The sequence below is a fragment of the Ovis canadensis genome, chromosome 14, assembly GCF_042477335.2.
Source record: "Ovis canadensis isolate MfBH-ARS-UI-01 breed Bighorn chromosome 14, ARS-UI_OviCan_v2, whole genome shotgun sequence".
NCBI classification, from domain to species: Eukaryota; Metazoa; Chordata; class Mammalia; order Artiodactyla; family Bovidae; genus Ovis; species Ovis canadensis.
In genome coordinates this window covers 75,346,651-75,371,471 of record NC_091258.1, presented here as the reverse complement: position 1 = coordinate 75,371,471, position 24,821 = coordinate 75,346,651, and the positions used below count along the sequence as shown (strand labels likewise).

The window sequence follows — 24,821 nt, the reverse complement described above, 5'->3', positions numbered from 1 at the left end:
GCACTCACCTTCCTTTGTAACGGATCTTCCGCCCGCGCGTGCGCAGTATCGTGCAGACCCGGAATTGCGTTTAAATGACCGACAGAGAGTTCTGGTGAGTTTGTTTAAAACCTGGATTTCGTAGTCCCACAGCCTGCTGTCCTTCACACGTGGGTTTCGGGGGTCTCTGTGGACGTTCAAACTACCGTCCCCATTTTCCCGTCCCCAGTGTGTCCTCGCATCGCCGTTAGAAGTTCTGAAGTCCTTTTAGCTGCCGGGTCCCTGGGGCCCGCGTTCGCTTCCTGTTGATATCGTTCTAGAGTCCGTGTCCTTCTCTGGCAATTCTACCTTCTAACTTGTAGAGACCGCTGCTTAAAGTCCTGCATTGTCCAACCCCTAGGTCCCTGATCCACGAAGAGGTGAAGGAAGGAGGTCCTATTCTGTATGGAGTTTGGTCAGGGTCTTGCCTAAGGTTTGAACGGGAGGGTCAGCCAAGAACGTGTGGCTTTCACAGGAAGGGCCGCGAGTTCAGAAGAAAAGAATAAAACTAAAAACGCCTCGTTTAATTCTGTGTTCCAAAATCCCTGCTGTGTCCTTGGACTTAGAAGATTGTGTTTTGTGCCTGTTGAGATCCTCCCTCTGTGTGGGGCTGTGTTACAGGGACCTCGGTGTGTTTTTCTAAGTATTGTACAGCCTATTCTCAACACTCAGGGGTCCCTTCCCAAGACTGATCTTACCTGAGAAGGAATCCCAGAGGAAGAGGAAAGCAAGGAGTCAGAAATGACTCATCTAGAGGTAAGAGGCATAGTCCTTTTGTTTGTTTGTTCTGTCTCTCTTTCCTGAAATGCTGCTTCTTTGGACTTGATAAGCTTCTTAACTTCTGAACGGGTTTGTTTGAACTGACCCATAGTCATCATCCCGAGGGACCCTCCTGGCACATCAGTGTGACAGAAAACAGAGTATTGCCAGCCAAACAAGCTCACTCAAGTGTTTATTGCGGTTTAGCCTCATAGGCGGGATTGATAATATCTCCAGCGTTCTCCCCTTCTTAGAGGCTGGGCTAATAAGCCCACCTGGCTCAAAGCCCCAAACCTCTAGTAACATCCTTGGTCTTTTGAAATGGCCAGCCTCACAACCTGAGTCGTCCCATTATTAAACTAGGGGCCACCATGTAGGTCATGTTTTTAGCATAAGTAATCAGGGCCCACGGAGAGTAATAAAGCTACTTCAGTCACTAAGGAAATTCCCAATGGGGTGGGGGTGGGGGAATTCCAAGTTAATAAAATTGAAAGTAGTTAACTACTTAATTCCAAGTAGTTAAGAAACTTCCACAACCTGGGGACCAAAGCCTGCCAAATTCTTTTTTTGTTGTTATTGTTTTAGTATTTATTTAGTTTTGGCCATACTGGGATTTTGCTGATGCACTTGGGCTTTCTCTGTTGTGATTAGGAGGAGCTACTATCTTGTTGTGGAGCTCTGGCTTTAAGGCACTGGTTCAGTCGTTGTATTAATAACTGGCAGGCTCTGGAGCAGGTGGGCTTCAGTAGTTGTGGCACACTAGCTTAGCTGCTTCAAGGCATGTGGGATGGTTCCTGACCAGGGATGGAACCCATGTTATCTGCATTGACAGGCAGATTTCTCACCACTGGACCATCAGCCAAGTCCCTAAATTCTTTATTACACGATGCTGAAACCTAAATCTTTCTTTTATGCCCTTTGACCCCCCCCCCAGGCCCCCACCCCCCGCTGATTTTTGTTGTTACCTTGGAATACCTCACCTGTTGCGTTATTTAAAAAAAAATTTGTTGTGTTTACCTTCTATTTTATTGTTCAAAATAATGTCTAAGTCTCTCTTTAGGTATGCTTCTTTGGCTACCTTCTTGCCATTTTGCATCATTTATTTTGAAGTTTTACTAGTCTATACAGTGATAACTTCATCTGTAATTTGGCAGAATTAGATTTACAGATAATTACAGAAATCTGTAATTTCCCTCTATTTTGTTTTTTTGTGTTTTTAAATTCAGAATTATGTTGGCTCTCCTGGATACAGCTGAGTCTTATATTTGCAATATCCGTGTTTGTTTTGAGTTTGAATTGTTCTGAATTTGCAGTCACTGGAGTCTTTAGGTCACCACATCTTCCAGGTAAAACCTGTGATTTTCAGACATTATGTGCTTCAGTAAAGGTTTACAGTTTCTCCATATAGGTCTGGAAATGTGTTCTAAATAGGTGCCATGCTATATTTGCTAATAAAATGTAGACTATTTCTCATATTGTGTTTTTGATTATTCTTACTAAAGAGAAAAGGTTATTTTCAGTGAACCCTGGTGGCTCAGTGGTAAAGAATCCGCCTGCCAATATAGGAGAACTGGGTTTGATCCCTGGGTTGGGAAGGTCCCTTAGAGAATGGCAACCCCTCCAGTATTCTTGCCTGGGAAATCCCATGGACAGAGGAGTCTGGATGGCTACAGTCCATGCGATTGCAAACTGTTAGGCATGATTGACGTGACTTAGCAGGCATTCATGCACAATTTGTAAACGTTTGTTTTACCATAAATGCTAAAATACACTTGAATTTTTTTTAAAAGGTAGATTAAAAATGTTTCTTCCAAAAGATCTGTTACTTATGCACAGTTGCTTTTACCTTAAGTGTGTTTATGTGTGCATCTTTGTGTGCAGAAACCTAGGGTTTATAAAAGCCATCATTTCATGAATATTTTTATTCTAACCTTTGAAAATTGTTCTTACATATTTTCCATGGCCTTAGATTGTTTCATTTTAGTGAAATGAATTTATAGTTCCATTTTAATAAATGTATGCATGAAAATATTCATATGATTTGATCAGTTATTTTTCTTGTATTTTGTATTCTTCACAGTTAGAGAAACTTCTATGAACTTTCTTTAGAGTTGTCCCTATGTGTTTGTCTGTTTAGAGTACATAAAGTGAGGCAAATTTAAGCTATTTAAGGAATGTTTGCTACATATTTGCAAAAAGGTGGAACAACAACATAATTGATTTTAAATTATTTCCATTACACATCCAAGACTGTGTAAAAACTCTCAGAAATATATATCAGTTCCATTCAGTTCAGTCGCTCAGTCGTGTCCGACTCTTTGTGACCCCATGGATCGCAGCATGCCAGGCCACCCTATCCATCAACAACTCCTGGAGTTCACTCAGACTCACGTCCATCGAGTCCGTGATGCCATCCAGCCATCTCATCCTCTGTCATCCCCTTCTCCTCCTGCCCCCAATCCCTCCCAGCATCAGAGTCTTTTCCAATGAGTCAGCTCTTCTCTTGAGGTGGCCAAAGTACTGGAGCTTCAGCTTTAGCATCATTCCTTCCAAAGAAATCCCAGAGTTGATCTCCTTCAGAATGGACTGGTTGGATCTCCTTGCAGTCCAAGGGACTCTCAAGAGTCTTCTCCAACACCACAGTTCAAAAGCATCAATTCTTCAGCGCTCAGCTTTCTTCACAGTCTAACTCTCACATCCATACACTACCAGTGGAAAAACCATAGCCTTGACTAAATGGACCTTTGTTGGCAAAGTAATGTCTCTGCTTTTGAATATACTATCTAGGTTGGTTCTAACTTTTCTTCCAAGGAGTAAGCGTCTTTTAATTTCATGGCTGCAGTCACCATCTGCGGTGATTTTGGAGCCCCCCAAAATAAAGTCTGACACTGTTTTCACTGTTTCCCCATCTATTTCCCATGAAGTGATGGGACCAGATGCCATGATCTTTGTTTTCTGAATGTTGAGCTTTAAGCCAACTTTTTCACTCTCCTCTTTCACTTTCATCAAGAGGCTTTTTAGTTCCTCTTCACTTTCTGCCATAAGAGTGGTGTCATCTGCATATAGTATATCTTAAATAGTTAAAATGATTGTTTCTACTGAGGATGCTATCATATTTGAACTGTAAAATTTGAAAAACACTTTACATTCAAAAGTAAATATGAATGCTTACCTTACTATTGTATTTCATTACTATTCAAAATGGTTGTTCATGGAGCAGAATTTTGAACATCATTAGTTAAAAGAAGCTTGTTAACAGTACTCTGAAAAAAGTTAAGCTTGTTAAAATAAATGGCATATTTCTCCCACTTAAGACCTCTTGGGTAAGAGTATGCTTTTTAAAAATATTACCTGTTTCCTTGATAGACAATTCATGCTGTGTCATACAAATACAACACTCAAAAACAAATATGCCCATGTGGTTCTGATTATTTTATCATTTTTTTTCCAGGTCAGAATAGTTTCTGAAAGTGTATGGGTCATTTCTTATCTTTTTTTTTTTTTTTTTTGGTTTCAGATTACAGTAGAAAATATTGCTGTGTAAAAGTATTATAGTAAACCACCAGTTCAGTCCTGCTCCCAAGACTGAGATAATGAGATGAATTGTATGCATGAATTTACTTCAGTAAACTCTTTCCCTTCAGTTACTCTTCCTAGTCATGACCCTCCCTCTTGAAATATGGGTTGTCTTCTGACCTAATGACCATTGTTAATTCTTTGTTTCCTTGGTAACAGTTACTATTCGTTTGGTTTTCTGATCTTTATCATTGTCAAATAAATTCCTTAACAGCCTATATATGCTCACACAAAGATCATTAAAGCACCCTTATTCCATCAGAGCTTGGGTCCCCATATCTATCTTTCTCTCTCTCTCTCCCTCAGGCTAATTCTCTGGAGCATGGAATCCTGCTGAGCTCACTTTCTTGCCTAGGCTTTCCAGACCTCCTTGAGAGAATGCCCTGTGCCTTCGTGAGTGGTACAAGCCCTGTGTCAAGGGCTTTATTGGTTCTCTGCATAAACCAGGGAATATCAGCCCCTTTCTCTCTTTTACTTTCTTATCGTTGACTCTGACCATCGGATTCTGGTCCATTAAAGGACCACAACATTAGGCTACAGATCAGGGAAGGTATATATGAAGTGAAATTTGCTTACAGCACATTTTTAAAATATTTATTTGGCTGCACTGGGTCTTCTTGTGGCAGGTAAGATCTTCAGTCATCCTTGTAATTTTCAGCTTCTTTGGTTGTGACATGTAAACGCTTAGCTATTGCATGTGGGATCTAGTTTCCTGATCAGGGAAAGAACCAGACCTCTGTGCATTGGGAGCTCATGTTCTTAGTCACTGAAGTCCCCGAAATAACATTTTTTAATGATAGATTCAGATCATAGTTTCCATAATAATGCCAAAATACACATGTAGCGATAATGCTTTCCTCCATGAACTTCTTACTCCATGACTCATGTTGACATGTTTAGGTGTTTCTGTGAGATTCCCATGCTCTGATTTTTTTTTTTTTTCCACTTGACTTGAACAAGTGTCTTGGAAAGAAAAAGTGAGGGATGTGTCTAAACTATCACAATTAACGGAGTAACTGCATGTCTTCTTACTTTCTTTCTGCTTTGGAAAATGAACACTCATGTGTATTTAGCAGAGATGCTGGGTTTTGGGAGTGGGAGTTTTCATCCCAAGCCCAGGTCTGATCTTTTCCAGTACACTCCATGCTTACATCACAGAGTCTCATCACAGGTAATTACACAGGTATTTGTATTTTCCAAAATACTTACAAGAATCTTATTAGTCCTAATCTATGCTCAACTGTATTAAAATTTAAAATACAGCTCAGTGCAAATAAAGAATATCATCCTCTAGCATTATGTACATTTTACCCCGCTCAAAATTACCTGATTTAGTGACATGAAAAACTTTCCCTCTTCCTCTAATTGAGCATATAGACCCATTTGAGTGTATGTCTGTACTCAGTAGAGATGAGTTTGAGTAGGCTCCAGGAGTTGGTGGAGGCCTGGAAAGCTGTGTGCCATGGGATAGCGAAGAGTCGTTTATGACTGAGCAACTGAACTGAACCGTATGTATGAAAATATTAACATGACTTGATCAATTTTTTCTTCTTGTTTTCTTTTTGCTTTGTTTTCTTGAAGAACTTCTGGGGAAGGGAATGACTACCCATTCCACTATTCCTGCTTGGGAATTTCTTGGACAGAGGAATCTGGCAAGTTAGAGTCCATGGGGTCAGAAAGAATGGGACATGACTGAGTGACTAAAACTTTTCTTGTCTTTAGTATTCTTTACAGTTGCAGAAACTTGTGAAAGTGCTGCACTCTCAATATGCCAGCAAATTTGGAAAACTCAGCAGTGGCCACAGGACTGGAAAAGGCCCTTTTCATTCCAATCCCAAAGAAATCCGAAAGAATGCTCAAACTACCACACAATTGCACTCACCTCACACGCTAGTAAAGTAATGTTCAAAATTCTCCAAGCCAGGCTTCAGCAATACGTGAACCGTGAACTTCCAGATGTTCAAGCTGGTTTTAGAAAAGGCAGAGGAACCAGAGATCAAATTGCCAACATCCACTGGATCATCGAAAAAGCAACAGAGTTCCAGAAAAAAACATCTGTTTCTGCTTTATTGACTATGCCAAAGCCTTTGACTGTGTGGGTTGCAAAAAAACTGTGGAAAATTCCGAAAGAAATGGAAATGCCAGACCGCCTGACCTGCAACTTGAGAAACCTATATGCAGGTCAGGAAGCAACAGTTGAACTAGACATGGAACAAGAGACTGGTTCCAAATACAAAAAGAGTTTGTCAAGACTGTATATTGTCACCCTGCTTATTTAACTGATACTCAGAGTACATCATGAGAAGCACTGGGCTGGAAGAAGCACAAGCTGGAATCAAGATTGCCGCGAGAAATATCAATAATCTTAGATATGCAGATGACACCACCCTTATGGCAGAAAGTGAAGAGGAACTAAAGAGCCTCTTAATGAAAGTGAAAGTGGAGAGTGAAAAAGTTGGCTGAAAGCTCAACATTCAGAAAATGAAGATCATGGCATCTGGTCCCATCACTTCATGGGAAATAGATAGGAAACCAGTGTCAGATGTTATTTTTGGGGGCTCCAAAGTCACTGCAGTTGGTGACTGCAGCCATGACATTAAAAGATGCTTACTCCTTGGAAGGAAAGTTAAGACCAACCTAGATAGCATACTGAAAAGCAGAGACATTGCTTGGCCAACAAAGGTCCATCTAGTCAAGGCTATGGTTTTTCCAGTAGTCATGTATGGATGTGAGAGTTGGACTGTGAAGAAAGCTGAGCACTGAAGAATTGATGCTTTTGAACTGTGGTGCTCAGAAGACTCTTGGTAGTACCTTGGACTGCAAGGAGATCCAAACAGTCCCTCCTAAAGGAGACCAGTACTGGGTGTTCATTGGAAGGACTGATGCTGAGGCTGAAATTCCAATACTTTGGCCACCTCATGCAAAGAGTTGACTCATTGGAAAAGACCCTGATGCTGGGTGTAATTGGGGGCAGGAGAAGGGGACGATAAAGGATGAGATGGCTGGATGGCATCACTGGCTCGATGCACATGAGTTTGGGTGAACTCCGGGAATTGGTGATGGACAGGGAGGCCTGGCGTGCTACAAATCATGGGGTAGCAAAGAGTCGGACATTACTGAGCAACTGAACTGAACTGAAATGAGCAGAAACTTGTATCAACTTTTCTTAGAGTTGTCTCTGTGAATCTGTCTGGTTTTATTAGTTAAAAGTAATTATGTCTAAAGTACATAAACTGAAGTAAAGTTTCAGCTCTGCCATTTAATGGCTGTTTGTTAAAATATATGCCAAAAGGAACAAGAGGAACATTACTGATTTTTAGTTACTTCTTTTACACTTTCAAGACTCTGATAAAAAGTCAGAAAACTATAGAGTATATACTAAACAGTTAAAATGATTCTTTCTACCAAGGTTGTGGTTACCCAAAGTGTGAAGAGCAGATAAAACCAAGGAGGATCTTAGAATGTAGAAACTGATTAACCAGATCGGTATTGTCTTATGTCTGGAAATTCTTTTCCAACCCACAGCCATACCATGACATTTTTGGTAGCTTGTTCGGGGAGTTGGAGTTTCTTCCTCCCATCTTCGCTTCTCCTTTCTCATAGGGAACCTCTGCCAACAGGCAAGTGCTGTTGCAGCAACGTAGGAACTCTGGCCAGGGTTAACCTCTGGTATGTTCCAAAGGCCCCACTGCTCACTGCACCCAAAGTAGCTGCAGCTTGAATGGATGAGTGAAAGTGAAAGTGAAGTCGCTCAGTGTTGTCTGACTCTTTGTGATCCCATAGACTGTAGTCTACCAGGCTTCTTTGTCCATGGAATTTTCCAGGCAAGAATACTGGAGTGGGTTGCCATTTCCTTCTCCAGGGGATCTTCCTGACCCAAGGATCAAACCCAGGTCTCCTGCATTGCAGGCAGACGCTTTACCCTCTGAGCCACCAGGGAAGCCCTGGTGAGGGTCTCTCCTTTGTGTTTTTTCCGACTGAGGACTATGCCAACCAATATTGTGTGGGCACAGGACAGACACATAAAAGCCATTAGGGTGCCTTCCACAGAAAGACTCCCATGTGAGGTTAGGGGGCACACAGAACGGATCAGGCCACAAGGGCATCTGGCCCCAGCAAGACAACTTCTGTTCACCGTGTCAGGTTGAAGCAAAACAGAGACCATTGTCCCTGGACCACCGCCTCCCAAATATATTGTAAGGCGGATTCCTCAGCCTTCTTCCCTGTCACTTTCTCTTCTTTCCCCTTTGGTCCAGATTGATTTACAGGAACCTGGGTGTTGCCTCTGAGCTGTCCCAAGAGTGCCTTCCATGTTTTAGGGAATCACCAAATGGTGAGTCACCTGGTTGTTCCTGGGAATCTCTTTCTCTGCCTGTGTCACCTGGTGGCTTAGCTGCAGGGTTCTCAGAGGTCTCCTCTCACTGTCGGACGTGACTGTTGGGACACTCGGCCATTTTGTGCATTAGTCGCATGGAGAGATCACTGGGAGAAAAGGGACGCCTTTCTGTCAGCCAGTGACTCTCAGTACTCCCATTCTATGGTAGGTAGGCTAAGAGTGGGTTCTGTTACATCCCAGGAGGCTCTTTCATAATCAGCCCTTGGCTACATTCTCAGTGGAAGATTTTGACACGCCAAAATGCCTGGCACCAATAGAAACGGGGGCACCCCTAAAATGTCCTCTGAATGGCACACTAGGTTTTGCCAAAAGAAGGGAAAGGACTCAGAATTTCCTTGCATTCTGTTGCCTCTCTGTCGCCTGTCCCTCTCTGTCTCTCTCCATCAGATTTCATAGATGACCCCTACTCGACCTTTCATATCCACATGATCTCTAGGAAAGGATTCTGAGATTCCCTTTGGTCCAGGTCTTTCTTCTATATTCAAAAGCCTGAAGGATCAAAAAATGTCCTAACATTCTAAAGAATCCCCTTCTAAGGAAGCTTATCTCTCAGGCGGAGAGGGAACCAAGCTTCCCCTACTCCTGAACATCCTAAAGAATTCCCTTCTGACTACTGTTTCTCAGGCCTGGGAAGGACCAAGCTTCCCCCAGTCCTGCAAATTCCCTCAACCCTTCAGATTCTTCTGATGGGACAAAGACCTCACTTCCCACCAGAGGGACGTCCAAGAATTTTATCAGCTGAAATGCCCCTGATATCAGAGTCAATTTGAGCATTATTTGGTCTATATTTTAGCTATAAAACTAAAACTACAGAAAGGAAAGATGACTTTTTGACACAGGATGGCCCTGATATTCTTTAGACTCTGGAGAAAACTGATTAAAATGAAATTTTCTTTCCCTCTGAAACTGCAAAACCCTTTCTTTTTGCATATGCATTTAAAAACAACTAGCTTGTTAAAAGTCCTGCCTAGAGAAAAGCTTGAAGTTAACCCTTTCCATATCCTTGAAATACATTGCCTGATTTACCTGAGACCTAACTCAGCCTTGGGCAAGTCAGAACTTCAAACAAACAAACAAACAAAAAAGGGTCCAAGAGAAGTTTTAAATCTCAGGCAGGAAACTATGAGATCTCTCTCTGGATTTGTGTATGTGTCAGTGTGCGCTCTATTGTGTGTGTGTGTGTTTTTTTTAATGCTGAAGTTGTAAATGAGTTCTAACATAATTGGCCTAAAGGAAAGTAAGCGCTTACAATTCAGACAATTCTAACTATAAGAGAAATTAACCTAAATGAATTTCAGATTCACGTGAACTGGGAAATATAAATAGTAAATATGTAGTATTAATGTTTGTTTGCTCATCTAATATAGATACGTCTGAGTCATTAAGCACAGTATTTTCATTGTGCCTAGATTTATTATAAGTTAAATATTGTTATATTTTTATATCTGTTACAAGTTTGTCAACCAGCAAAGTACCTCTAGGAATGGGGGGGAAAAATTATCACTGGTATATATGTTCACCAATCTACAGAATGCTTAAGTTCTTGGTTGCTTACAGAAAGTAGCATGTGTATTTTCAGTAAAGAAGGTATGAGGAATGAAATTACATTTTATGAAGGGTAAAGGAGGTAGGTCCGACTTACAGGTGGCTGTTTCAGGATGGGAGAACAAAGTAATGGGTATAGGAAGTGATAAAAAGGTTTCATGGAAAGTGGACACCAAGGGAAGAGTTTTATGCATAAACACAAGTTTTCTTGAGATGTTGAGCTGCCTTTGATAATGGATTTTAAGTTTCTTTACCTCTGATGTGATCTGTTCTATGTTTACCTTTGAAATCTTCTTTGTTACTTTGGCTAAGTAAATACTTTGTTTCCCAGTGATCTATATGGTTTAATCTGACTGAGTGTTATAACCCCTTTTGATATTTGCCCACAAAACTTCCTAAGTAACTTGACTTCTAGCTGACTTTGGAATGCTTCAGAGGGCCCCTGAGACATCCCAGGGAGCTATTAAACTACCAGAGTTCATTGGACATGTTAAATTACATGGGAAGTACTGTTGAGGGGGTGATAAATCTTCTCGGATTATACTGTATGGTTGATGTTAATATAGATATAATATTGATATATATTATATAATATAGATATCCTAAAATTATGTGGAGTTCATATAGATCTGATATGCCCTAATAAAATGTGGTCAACTATAATTCTACTTATCCTGGTAAAGTGTTACAAGTCACAGCAGTGACCTGGCTACATTGTTACTTGCAGTTTAATCAGATTTAAACATGCCTTCTATGATTGCACTCTGATGCCTTTGTAAGAATACTGCTACTTCATGATTTATGGAAAAGATTTTTCTTTTTATTTTAGGGAAAGCAAATATATATTTATTATATATATGTATTGTATATTTGTATAGTTTGCATCTTTATTAAATATTATATATTTATGTTTATATTAACAGACATTAAAGGAAAATAGAAATAGTTATAATTGGGGACTTTAGTATCCCACTTTCAACAACGGATAGATCATATAGACAGAAAATAAGGAAAAATTAGACTTAAAACTATGTATTACACCAAATGGACTTAACAGACATATACAGAACATTTCATCTATCAACAGAATACACATTCCAATAAACAGATTTTGTTTGTTTGCTATCTGGTAAGCTTGTTGGAGAAGGGAATGGCAACCCACTCCAGTATTCTTGCCTGGAGAATCCCACGGACAGAGGAGCCTGGTGGGCTACAGTCCGGGCGGTCACAAAGAGTCGGACTCGACCGAGTGACTAACATGCAAGCTTGTACCAGACTGGAATTCAGTCTAATCTCTATGTTAATAAAACAAAGTTTCCTTAGAATGCAACTTTCAATAAGAGATTATGAGTTTCTTGGCATTTGAGTGATTTATATTCATTTTAAAAATCTTTTTGTTAGTTTGGCAAAGTAAATAAGCATACTTAAGATTATGGTACATTTAGACAAAACTCATTCTTCTACAAAAATAACCCCTCATGGTTAGACTTTTGCCATCCTGATGTTCTTAAAACATGGCCATGGTCTGCTTGTCAATCAGGGAATTAAAAATGTGTGAAAAATAGCTATAAATCAAAGAGTCAGGGCTGTGGGAAATCCAACATGGCTGCCTGGCTTTTCCCAGCTCCCTGACAAACCTCGTTTTTATTTGATGGGTTAAAGCTTTCCCTGGCTACAGGTTTCATGCCCTCATAGTGAAAAAGTTATGTTTAACTGAATATTAACTTTTTATCTAGTGTTTACTAAGACTCACTTCTGAGATGGTTCCTTCTTATATTTCTAAAAGATTCAATTAAGTTATTAAAAAGTTTGTTTCTAAAGCTAATCTCAGTAAACAATCTTCAGATGAAGATTGGATGCTCCATGATATACAACCAGGAGATTACCTCCAGGCTATAGTCATTTAACAAGTGAAGTTAGATGACCTGGGGAATACTGGGCTCTACCTAATGAAAGTTCTTGACTTTTCATTCTTACTTACATCCTGACTAATAACTGCTAGTTATAGCTATATTAATTTCTATGTCACTTGTTTCAAAAGATTGTTTCTTATGTTACTCAATGTGTGACTGAGCCTGTGATAAAATGCTAATATGAAGTTCCACATGCTATCAATGATTGTAATAATGTAACTCTAGATGTGGGAAGTAGGAAGAAAAGGGAATATTTTCCTGGACCAAGAGGCTAGTAAGACAGGTATGGTCCAGAGATTTTGCTACTCACAAGGCCTGGCCTAGAAAAAGCACACTGAGTGACCTATCGATGGAACCTTCCCCAGACCTGGGAATGAGCCTTCCCAGTGCCATGGGACACAATAGATGAGTAATGCCCCCAAAGCATGGTCAAATATGTGGCTATGAAGAAACCCTGCTAACTGAACTCTGCCAGCTGTCTCTACAAAGATGACATCATGACCACAGCAAGCTCCTGACTTTCAGCCCCCCCCCCCACTGAAAGCTGTTCAGAGTAGAGATCAGAAATAAGGCAATCTGTGCCCTGGGAAAAACGTAGAACTGCCTTCTGATAGTCAGATGTTTTCAGGTAAAGATTTTATGAGGCCAGACTCTGGCTTCTTTTCGTACCTAGAGAAACACTAACGTCATGAACCAATGTCCGGTCCTGGTTCTCCTAAGTAACCCCTGAGCAGCTTTTCTACTTCTCTTAATCTTTAGGCCTTGTAACTTTAACTTTCTTGTAAAGTTTGTTTCTTCTAAAATACCACAAATTTCCAAATGGTCGTGCAAGAATATTCCCTGCCCAACACCTAGAAAATGCTGAAACAAGTCACCTTATCATTCCATGGACTCTCATCTCTCTGCATAAATGCACCCTGACAGAGTAGGCAAATGGAACCCAGAGCCCCATGTACCTCTGCTCAGCCTGAAGAAGCCAGAGTGGTCATTGCCCCTTTTTCCTTGAAACTGGATTCCCAGATGTGTGAGAAGGGAAATGGGTAGATAGTTAGACATGAGCAGGGTATCAACAAGGGCCAAGAATTGACCCTAAAAATAGGGAGGTATGTGGTGACCCAGGGACAAAAGAGTAGATAATACCAAGGAGGGCCTTGGAATGCAGGAACGAAAAAACAAGACCCCTTACCATCTTTCCCTCCTCCTGTTGTAAGTATTGATTTCAGGTCCTCCTGAGGAGTGTAAATGATCTCCCCTCCTACCCCATAAGGAGAAAGTATTTTTCTTACTCTTTCCCCACCCTGTATATGTGCCTCTTCATTCAGCAATGATCCGCAAGACCCCTATTTCACTCCTTGTATCCTGGCTATGAAAGTGGACTAAGGACCTCTGTTCAACATCTGCTCTCCCTTGAGCTGTCCTGCTCTTCTAACAGCATCCCCCATTCTAATAAACTTAATTTCCTTCTCAGTTTGTCTCATGTCTTGAAATTTTTTTCCAACACGAGCCCAGACCACAAGAAAAGTTATTATCCTATTAGACCTGTTAATATCTGTAAAACAGTTCAAGTTCCAACTTAAGTATGAATTCTTTCCTTACTATTCTATTTCATTTTTGTTCAAAATCGTCATTCATCGAGCAGAATTTTCAACATTACCAACTCAAATATCCTTGCTAGAATTGTGGCACTTTGGCCCCACTTCAGAACTCTTGGCTCAGAATATACTTTTAAAAATTCCTGTTTCTTTGACAAACAATTTATCCTATGTCACACGAATAGAACACTGAACAATATGTTAATGTTGCCCTGATTATTTTATAATTGCTCTCTCAGATGAGAGTAGTTTCTCTAATGGCTTGTGGATCATAACTCATCCTCCTTTCTTCACATTAGAAATTGGGTAAAAAGGATTACAAAAAAATGTATTTTATAAAATTATATTATTATAAAAATATAAATATAAAATATATATAAATAATATATATTTACATATTTATATATATAAATAAAATATAAAAAAGATTATTAAAAAATATATTTTATACCAGCCAAGCCACCAACTGACAACCAGATCTCTGAACTTGCCGTTTGCATCTTGAGTCACATTAGAAAGTCTTCCCATGGCCACATGGCATCTGTACTTTGTATTTCAGGGACAGCTGACATTCCAGGATGTGGCCATCGATTTCACTCAAGAGGAGTGGGAATGCCTGGACCTCGGTCAGCGGGAATTATACAGGGATGTGATGTTACAGAACTATGGGAACCTGGCCTCCTTGGGTGAGGATAACTGCCTTCCGGAATCCCTTATTTACCCGCTGGGTTTTTGTCCGTCATGTCAAGAATGTCTTCTGAAATTTTCTGCTTCCCACGGTAGTTTCAGATCTCTGCTTTCTAGGGGAAAATAGGTATTTGTGAGTTTAGAAAGAAAGTCTTCCTGATTCGTTATGCTGGTGATGTTTTTCTTCCTTAATGTACTCTGCCTCCTTCGTTCTAGGTTAGTGGTAATTGTGTAAATTCTGTGATATTAAATAGTTGCACCCTGTCTTAATTTCACAGTGACACTACTTACTTTTGCCTTAGTACTACTTGACCAGAATCTCAGGATCTGATTGTTAGGTGTTTGTTAGTATTGTATAGCGGCTTTGAATAAAGTATTTCAGGAAATCGTTTTATAGAACAAAATGCTTTCTCATCTCACCTGAATACATATAGGATTCGATACTGATGAATCTCTAACAACACAAATATTCCTTTCTCTGATCAATAGGTCTTGTCTCTAAACTGGACCTGGTCGCCTTTCTGGAGCAATTGAAGGATCCCAGGAATATAAAGAGAATGGAGACAACAGCCATTTACCCAGGTAGGTGTGAATGGATGGAGATGATGACTCAGATGAGAGGTAGGAGGAACTGATCCTTCATCATATAGTTTTGGAAGATTTGCTTCAATGGAAATGGTTTTCGAAAACCTGGCTTTGTGTCTGCTACTGTCATAGAAATGTATCACCTGCCCCATTCTGTCTCTTAAATCATTCATGAATTTATCTCCAGTGATTATTTTCATCCATCATAGTATGAACTAGAAGTCTCCTCTTGGCTTGTGACAAACTCCATTCATTCGTTGCTCTTTGATTTCTTGGGGCCCTAGGAAGACTCTGCCCATTTCTGAGTAACTGTATGACAGTCCTTTTAAAGTTTCCTTCTACCTCTACACAGAAGTGTGTGAGTGGAGTGGTAGACAAACTGCCAAACTGCTTGGAATACTGGGGACGGGTTTTCGTTCTCTGATTTATAATTTCCTACCCACTGGGAGCGACACATAGGACCTTCTAAATAAATTTCAAATTCAAGTAATTTTTCACTGCAGAAAGCAAAACCTCATGAAAATGAAAGAATGCACAACTCAGGTTGACTTCAAAGTTTCTCTTTTCCTTATATGATCTCATTAAATATCTAGTGTATTTGCCCCAATTCTAACATGCTAAAATACTTTATTATGTTCTATTACTTCATAGAATTTTAAAATAAATTGACATGAAATCTCACCACATTTTCCACTATGTTATTAATGGTTGATTCAAACTATTAAAATTTCTAATTGGAATATAGCTGTTCTACTATACAGCAAAAAGAATCAATTATACATATTAGTCAGTTCAGTTCAGTCACTCACTCGAGTCTGACTCTGTGATCCATGGTCTCCAGCAAGCCAGGCTTCCCTGTCCATCAGCAACTCCCAGAGCTTCCTCAAACTCATGTCCATCAAGTCACTGATGCCATGCAACCATCTCATCCTCTGTCGTCCCCTTCTCTCATCTTCAATTTTTCCCATCATCAGGGTCTTTTTCAGTGAGTCTGTTCTTCGCATCAGGTGGTCAAAGTATTGGATCTTCAGCTTCAGCATGTCCTTCCAATGAATACTGAGGACTGATTTCCTTTAGGATGGAGTGGTGTGATCTTGCAGTCCAAGGAACTCTCAAGAGTCTTCTTCAACACCACAGTTCAAAAGCATCAATTCTTTGGCACTCAGCTGTCTTCATGCTCCAACTCGCACATCCATAGATGACTACTGGAAAAACCATAGCTTTGACTAGATGGACCTTTGTCAGCAAAGTAATGTTTCTGGTTTTTAATATGCTGCCTAGGTTGGTCATAGCTTTTCTTCCAAGGAGCAAGCGTCTTGTACTTTCATGGCTGTAGTCACTATCTGCAGTGATTTTGGAACCCCCAAATTAAAGTCTCTCTCTGTTTCCACTGTTTCTTCCACTGTTTGTCATGAAACGATCTGACCGGTGCCATGATCTTCCTTTTTTGAAGCTTAAGTTTAAAGCCAGCTTTTTCACCCTCTTCTTTCATTTTCATCAAGAGACTCCTCAGTTCCACTTTGTGAGAAAGTCATTTCCTAGGCAGGTTGATAAGAAGTCTAGGGGTCCTCAGGGAGAGAGGTGTCCGAATTCTCAAGGAGGAAAAAGGGACAAACTTTTTTTCCTTCTACATTCCTTAGGATTATGTATCCTGCCTGAGGACAGTCTCTAGATTGAACCTTCTGGATAATCCTGTTATCTTAACCTGTAAATTATGGGAGTACGTCTGGTCTTTACAAGGATGATGTAACAATAATGTCTCCTGCCTAAGGCAGTCTCTGGACTAAACCTTCTAGCTAATCCTGTTATCTTAAAATGTAAATTATGGGGGTAGGTCTGGTGAGATCTTTACAACCTCCAGACATTCTTTGGATTCATTGGAGAGTATATAACTCCATTGCTAACAGTAGCATGGGGGTACTCTTTCTACCCTCTTCTGATGTCTACCCCTTTCTGATGTCTAGAAGCTTCTCTATCTCCTTTATACTTTAATAAAACTTTATTACAAAAAAAGCTCTGAGCAATCCAGCATCGTCTCTGGCCCCGAATTGAATTCTTATCCTCCAGAACAAGAATCCCGGCGTCTTTGCGTGATTCAGCAACAACGTTTCATTCACTTTCTGCTATAAGGGTGGTGTCATCTGTATATCTGAGATTATGGATATTTCTCTGTGAAATCTTGATTCCAATTTGTGCTTCATCCAACCTGGTATGTTGCATGATGTACTGTGCATATAGGTTAAATAAGCAGGGTGACAATATATAGCCTTGACGTACTCCTTTCCCAATTTGGAATCAGTCCGTTGTCACATGTCCAGTTCTCCCTGTTGCTTCTTGACATGCATACAGATTTCTCAAGACGCAGGTAGGGTACTCTGGTGTTCCCATCTCTCTAAGCATTTTCCATGGTTGCTTGTTATCCACACAATCAAAGACTGTGGTGTAGTCAATAAAGCAGATGTAGTTGTTTTTCCAGAACTCTCTTGCTTATTCTATTATCCAAGGGATGTTGGCAATTTGATATCTCATTCCTCTGCCATTTCTAAATCCAGCTTGAGCAGCTGGAAGCTCTCAGTTCATGTACTGTTAAAGCCTCACTTGGAGAATATTGAGCCTTTGTTGTTGTTTGAAATGAGGAAAATTGTGTAGTAGTTTGAGCGTTCTTTGGCATTGCCTTTCTTTGTGATTGGAAGGAAAACTGACCTTTTCTCGTCCTGTGGCCACTGCTGAATTTTCCAAATTTGCTGGCTTATCAAGTGCAGAACTTTAGCATTATCTTCTTTTAGGACTTGAAATGGGTCAGCTGGAGTTCCATCACCTGCACTAGCTTGTTGGTCTTCATGCCTTCTAACACCGACTTGACTTTGGATGCCAGGATGTCTCTTACTAGGTGAGTGATCACACCATCGTGGTTATCTCAGTCATTAAGATCTTTTTTGTATAGTTCTTCCATGTATTCTTGGCAACTTCTCTTAATATCTTCTGCTTCTTTTAGGTCCATCCCATTTCTGTCCTTTATTGTTCCCATCTTTGCATGAAATATTCCTGGTACCTCTAATTTTCTTAAAGAGATCTCTAGTCTTTACCGTCCTATTGATTTCCTTCCCATTTAGGTCTCCACAGAGCAATGAGTAGAGTTCCCTCTTTCAATCATAGTTTGAAAGTCTCTCTTTTTATTTGATTTCTTAAAACTAGGACTTTATTAAGTTTCTCTTATTTGTATTCAGCTTCCTCAGACAGTGCCTTATGTCTCCTCAGTTTCTGCTTAGTTCTCTGTCACTATCATCTATGATTTTTAAATTGAAACATCTCAGAAACATAGACCATTCTCAGAAACATGTGTGGCAAGAAGTAGATTTAAGAATTACTAGGCACCTAGGATGTGAAAGTGTTTGGTGCTCCACTTAAGATGACTAAAAGCAAGAAGTAATTATTAGATTGCCTATCACCTCTTAATTCAATGGTCCTTGGAGGTTTTTGTCTTGTTTCTTCCCCATAACCTATTTCTTTGCCATCTCATTTTGTCCAGCCTTCTGTTTGTGGTCTCTGTTTTGAAGAGTGCAGGAGTGTAGTTAGTCTTCCTTCTGGTATCTGCACCTTGGTGGGTGAGGTTGGTCCAGAGGTTTGTGCCCTTATCCTCTCTTGATCTGTGCTTTGATTGCTGTTAACCTTGACCAGAGCCTGCCGGGGATATTCAGGGCTGTTTTCCCATTGTTCTGTGGTTGTTACTGCCCTCTCTCTGGTGGGGCCTGCGCCCTGCTTGGTGGAATAGAGACCCCAGATCTGAGACTTCACTGTGATTCTGATCTGTGGTGCGAGGCAGGTGGGATGGAGCACACCCACTGGGAGAGAAGTCACTGAGTATTACTCCTCTGGGGATGTTCACCTCAGGGTGTGCTCTGGTGCCCCCTCATGCATTCTGCAAGCTCCTATGCTATGTAGTGTTGGCACTGCTGTTGTCCCCACCTTAACCATGGGCATGATGGCACATGGCCCTAGTGTCTCTCAGCTGTTGTTTTCACAAGGTCACCAGCATAGATTCAGTGAAGTCAGGTCCTGGGATTTCATTCAGCGTGGAGTTGGACCTGCTGTTGTTCTATGGGGCAGCTCAGGCTCTGTCCTGGCCCAGCTCCCTTGTGTAGGAGTCCACAAAGTCTACAGCTGCTAAAGCTATTCCTGCCATGAATGAGAGAGCCCTGGTATTTGATTCAGATGCTCTGTAGGGGCTGAGGTTATAAAGCCAGTTGTGGGTGTACGACCCTGGCTTGTGTTGCTTCAAGGAGAGTTTTCAGCTTTTCTTCTTTATCCTTGGGGTTCACGTGTGCTTTCAGCTCCATCTGTGCCTATGGCCAACTCACAGGTGTCTGCTCCTGAGGCTACCCAGAGCACAGGAGTCTGCTGATTGTGGATGAGGTCAATGGGGGAGGCCATGACTGGGGGCTCTAAAGACCTATGTGGGTGGGGTTCTTCGTAGTCCCTGTCAAGCAGGGGCCAGCACAAGGGACAAGGGATGCAGTGGGCTTCTTCTTTGGGCATCATTCACCAACAGCACTCTGCTCTCTTGTGATTTAGGCTTCCACCATAAGCATCCCGTTTTCAGAGCTCCTCCCTTACTCCCATCCCTTCAGGATGTTTCCTCATCACCAACAGCAGTCCGCTGCCTGGGTCTGCTCTCCAAACCCCACATTTCAGCATGCAGCTCTTTTCTTCATTGATGGACATGCCTTTAAGGTTGGGTGGGCAGTGCTGGCGTCAGTACCCTGTGTGCAGCTCTCACTCTGTCCTGCTGCCACATGCTGGTGTTCTCTTGTCACAGAGAATGAGCCTCTCCTTCTGTCCAAACTGAGCTCACCCAGTGAGGGGCTTCCCCCGATATGGAGACCTCGCCTCAGTTTCATCTCCCCAAAGGGTTGCAGGCCTGAATCCACTTCCTCTCTTCTTCCTTTTCCTTCTTCTTTCTTTTGTCCTACCTGGCTCAGCAGGAGTCTTTCTTGTCCTTTCAGATTTCCAAGGGCCTCTGCTAGTGTTCAGCTGGGCTCTGTGAGAATTGTTTCATTTCTCATTCATTTATGGAGAAAGAGATGAGCTTCACATCTGCCTAAGCCTCCGGCATCTTGATCCTTCCGTCTCTGTTTTATTTTTAAACTAGCTAATGGTCATCAATTTTTTCTAAATCTTTAAAGATATTCACTGAGAATAGCAGGGAAAATTACTTCTTATTTGGTATCTTTCAGCTATGTCTCCACAAGACACCCAGGATTTGATGCCGAAGAATGCAGCGTTAGAAGATGTATTCCCAAAAGGAAACCTAGGAATATATCAAATATTTCTGAAAGACTGGGAATATACAAGGGTATATGAAAGACAGAGAGGATGTTTATATGGACATAAAGAAATGGAAACAGTTACACATAATGCTAACATCACTGGAAAAAGAAAGGAACAACGTGAGTCAAATTGGGAAAATGACCAACTTCAGTCTTCAACATCTGCCGAGAAGTGTAAGTGTTTAAGAAAAGATTTCCATCGTCTTTTGAAACATACATGTTCTCTGAAAGGAAACGTGGAAAGTCTGAAAGGTAACCTAGTCTCTACTGCAGATACTCATTCAGACAATTCTGAACGTAGGCTTCGACTAAACATACATTCAAGCATGTCTGAACACGTACAATTTAACAATGAGTGGGCAAACTCACAATCTAATCAATTTGAGGGATCCATGAGCAGGGGGTCATTTGTCTTCCCCCAACAGATATTTTCTCTGCATTCCAAGATGTATCATGGTGATGATAATGGAACAGACACAATCCAACCATTATTGTTCAGTACATATTGTGATATGGTTAATACACAACAACTTTCTATGTGTAATAAAATGAGTCATGCCTTAAATAAGAGCTCCAATTCCAGTAATTACAAGAATATTTATGGTGGAGTGAGAAGGTATTCAGGCAATGAAACTGGGTATACAGTTGAAGGAGATGCAAACCTTATGAAACATCAGGGGCCCAAATCTTCAGAGAAGGATTCTAAAAGTAGTAAATGTAGAAATACCTTTGATCAAATGTCAGGCTTTTCTCTAGATAAGACTACTTGTCCTGAAGACAGGATTTGTCGTGAATATGGTCAGGTTTCTAATCAGTCTTCAGAACTTATTCAACAGCACACTGTTCAGAATCCACAGAAAGAAAACCAGTGTAAGATATGTGGGAAAGTGTTTAGTAAGTCATGCCATCTAAGTAGACATAACAAAATTCATACAGGAAGGAAACCTTTCAAATGTACAGAATGTAGCAAAGTGTTTAACCTTCGATCACTTCTTACTAAACATCAGAGAATTCACACTGGAGAGAGACCTTATAAATGTACAGAATGTGGCAAAGCCTTTACTTACAACTCACATCTTACTCAACATCTGCGAATTCATACTGGAGAGAAACCTTATAAATGTACAGAATGTAGCAAAGCCTTTGTCTGTTACTCACATCTCACCTATCATCAGCAAATTCATACTGGAGAAAGAGCTTATAGATGTACAGAATGTAGCAAAGCCTTTATCTGTTACTCACAGCTAACCTATCATCAGCGAATTCATACTGGAGAGAAGCCTTATAAATGTACAGAATGTAGCAAAGCCTTTCATCGTCTCTCACTTCTTACTGGACATCAGCGAATTCATTCTGGGGAGAGACCTTATAAATGTAAAGAATGTGACAAAGCCTTTATTCAGTGCTCAAATCTCACTCGACATCAGCAAATTCATACTGGAGAGAAGCCTTATAAATGTAAAGAATGTAACAAAGCCTTTCATCAGTACTCAGTTCTTACTACACATCAGCGAATTCATTCTGGGGAGAGACCTTATAAATGTAAAGAATGTAGCAAGGCCTTTATTCAGTGTGCACATCTTACTCAGCATCAGCGAATTCATACTGGAGAGAGACCTTATAAATGTACAGAATGTGGCAAAGCCTTTAGTCATAGTAGTAATCTCACTAAACATCTGAGAACACACACTTAACCCTAGTAATGGAACAAGTGATGGAAGAGGTTTGCCCTAAACATGCATCAAAAAACACAAGAGTTTGTACAAGAAACCTCTGGAAATGATGTAACAAATATGTTGAAAGTTATTTAATCAAAAGTTAAATTGAAGTAAATATCAGAGATTGCATACTAGAAGTCATTTCATCAATTTTGTTTTCAGAAGTTTCTCTGAAGGAGAATGACTGCAGGGAGTACTTCATAGTTAAAACACATAGAAAATGGATATATTACCATGAATTGTGACATGAAGGTTAATGGTTCAGTTCAGTCACTCAGTCATGTCCAACTCTTTGCGACCCCATGAATCGCAGCACGCCAGGCCTCCCTGTCCATCACCAACTCCCGGAGTTCACTCAGACTCATGTCCATCGAGTCCGTGATGCCATCCAGCCATCTCATCCTCTGTCGTCCCCTTCTCCTCCTGCCCCCAATCCCTCCCAGCATCAGAGTCTTTTCCAATGAGTCAACTCTTTGCATGAGGTGGCCAAACTAGCTTCAGCATCATTCCCTCCAAGGAAATCCCAGGGCTGATCTCCTTTAGAATGGACTGGTTGGATCTCCTTGCAGCCCAGGGGACTCTCAAGAGTCATCTCCAACACCACAGTACAAAAGCATCAATTCTTCAGTGCTCAGCTTTCTCACAGCCTAACTCTCACATACATACACAACCACGGGAAAAACTATAGCCTTGACTAGACGGACCTTTGTTGGCAAAGTAATGTCTCTGCTTTAGAGAGTTACAATTCTTAGCTATGTGTGTATGCTTGTTAATAATGACGTGATTTGAGATTATTTGAAGTGAACGTAATTCAGCAGTCAAATAATCCATACTATGCTTTGTTTCTAGTGTGTTTGCAAACATAGGTCTTTGATGGTTTACTAAAGATTAGCCTTTTTATATGTGTTGCAACCATTTCTATCTATTCTCCATTAAAACATGAAGGATACCATACTGTAAAATGGACAATGAACATCTAAATGGAGGTATTTGTCATTGATGTCAAATATCTGCAGGTTGCCATGGTATAAGTGATCATTTAATCTTTCCATGTATTAAAGTAGGACAGAAGTTGGTTGTAAGGTTTCAATAGTAATATCCTTTATTTGTAAGAAGAACACGATGACAGTTCACTGCAATATTGATGTATCTTTATGATATCAACACAAGTCATGATTATTACTTAACAATCGTGAAATAAAGACAGCAATAACCTAGAAACGTAAGAAACTCTTCCTGGAAAAGGCATGGAATTAGTGTATATCATGCTTGCGAAGTGCTTCCTAGGCTTTGTTTGGTAAGCTGTAAAAATTACAAATCTCACATCATTATATCAAAAAATGAATATTTTTCTCCGTACTTTTTATCTGTATTTAATCGTGGATTATACCGTGGCTTGTAAAAGGTTTTGTTTCAAATATGTGTGAAATTAATACATGGTTATTAATAAAAGTGAATGGCTTTTAGTGTTTCGGTTGATTATAATGAATGAAATGTTAACCCACCACCAAGAGTAACCTCACCCACCTTATTTAAGGTTGTAGTGAGGAGCCCACAATGAACTATTTGGTAACACAGAGAGATGGCATATGTGTAAATTAGTTTACTCACTAGCTTTAAATTTCTCATAACTTCAGATATATTCCATCATTTCTGTGTTGTAGCTCCTCTCCCATTTTGTAACTACTTGGACACTGGGATGATTCTAATAAGAAAGATTATACAAATTATTGTAGACAGTTTCCCTAAACTACTCCATGCTATTGCTGCCTCAGCATTTGTCTGGGGAGCAGGCAGCCTGCAGGTCCTTGAGCTTACACCAGCCAGTCCTGTGAGCCCCTGCACTAGGTGACCACCTTCCTGAGATCAGCAGTCTTGCTGAACCCCAGAGTCTGTTCACAGGACCCCCTTCAATCACACTGAGAGAATCAATTTCTGGGCAGGCTGCTAAGTCTGGGGATTCCCAAGGAGAGAGGAGTCTGGAATTCTCAAGGAGGAAGTACTTTTTTTCCCCTCTACATTTCTTAGCATTATGTAACAAATTCTCCTGCTTGAGGACAGTCTCTCAGGGCGGGGTGGGGGGGAGGGGGCGGGGGGAACAACCTTGTGGCTAATCCTGTTGTCTAAAAATGTAAAGTATGGGAGTCATTCTAGTGAGGTCTTTACAACCTCCAAACATTCTTTTGATTGACTGTAATAACTAATTAATTAAAAGTATATAACTCCTTTGCTAATACTAGTGAGGGGGCACTCTTTCTGCCCCCTTCTGATGTCTAGGTCAGAAGCTTTCTCTATCTCTTTTATACTTTAATAAAACTATTACACAAAAGCTCTGAGTGATCAAGCCTCATCTCTGGCCCCAGATTGAATTCTTTTCCACAGGAGGCCAAAAATCCAGGCATCTTTTGTGGTTGAGCAGCAACCTTTCATGCCTTGGAGAGGGGAATGACAACCCACTCCAGTGTTCTTGCCTGGAGAATCCCAGGAACGGGAGAGCCTGGTGGGCTGCCATCTATGGGGTCACACAGAGTCGGCCACGACTGAAGTGACTTAGCAGCAGAAGCAACCTTTCAATACTGTCACTGTTCTTACCAGAATCCTCATCTTGGTTTGAATGGATTAATCCACACTCAGCCTAGGAAGCCCGAGGCACTTCACCCAGTTCAGTTCAGTTCAGTTGCTCAGTCGTGTCCGACTGTTTGCGA

The 24,821-nt window shown here is 40.7% G+C and overlaps 1 protein-coding gene across 9 annotated transcripts; it reads left to right on the top strand.

Annotated features, from left to right (window-relative positions):
- LOC138419241 (zinc finger protein 708-like) lies at positions 1-24,439 on the top strand. Of its 9 annotated transcripts, none has more exons than XM_069551843.2 (6): positions 1-94; positions 691-774; positions 14,359-14,485; positions 14,976-15,068; positions 17,858-17,961; positions 20,306-24,439. In XM_069551843.2, exons 5-6 carry the CDS (start codon positions 17,940-17,942, stop codon positions 22,090-22,092), a joined length of 1,809 nt encoding a protein of 602 aa, XP_069407944.1. In that variant the 5' UTR covers positions 1-94; positions 691-774; positions 14,359-14,485; positions 14,976-15,068; positions 17,858-17,939; the 3' UTR covers positions 22,093-24,439. The 9 variants fall into 9 exon arrangements, with proteins under 9 accessions (XP_069407944.1, XP_069407934.1, XP_069407937.1 ...); XM_069551833.2 differs by lacking the exon at positions 17,858-17,961 and adding an exon at positions 4,660-4,746 and having other exon boundaries at positions 39-94; XM_069551834.2 differs by lacking the exon at positions 17,858-17,961 and adding an exon at positions 4,660-4,746 and having other exon boundaries at positions 55-94; positions 380-774.
- Positions 24,440-24,821: the final 382 nt, after the last annotated feature.

Bases quoted from the DNA above. Each gene is read 5' to 3' on its own strand.
- LOC138419241 (XM_069551833.2), top strand. The intron at 4,747-14,358 runs GTGAGTGGTACA...TTTGTATTTCAG, and splicing joins AGAGAATGCCCTGTGCCTTC to GGACAGCTGACATTCCAGGA. The intron at 14,486-14,975 runs GTGAGGATAACT...TCTGATCAATAG, and splicing joins TGGGAACCTGGCCTCCTTGG to GTCTTGTCTCTAAACTGGAC.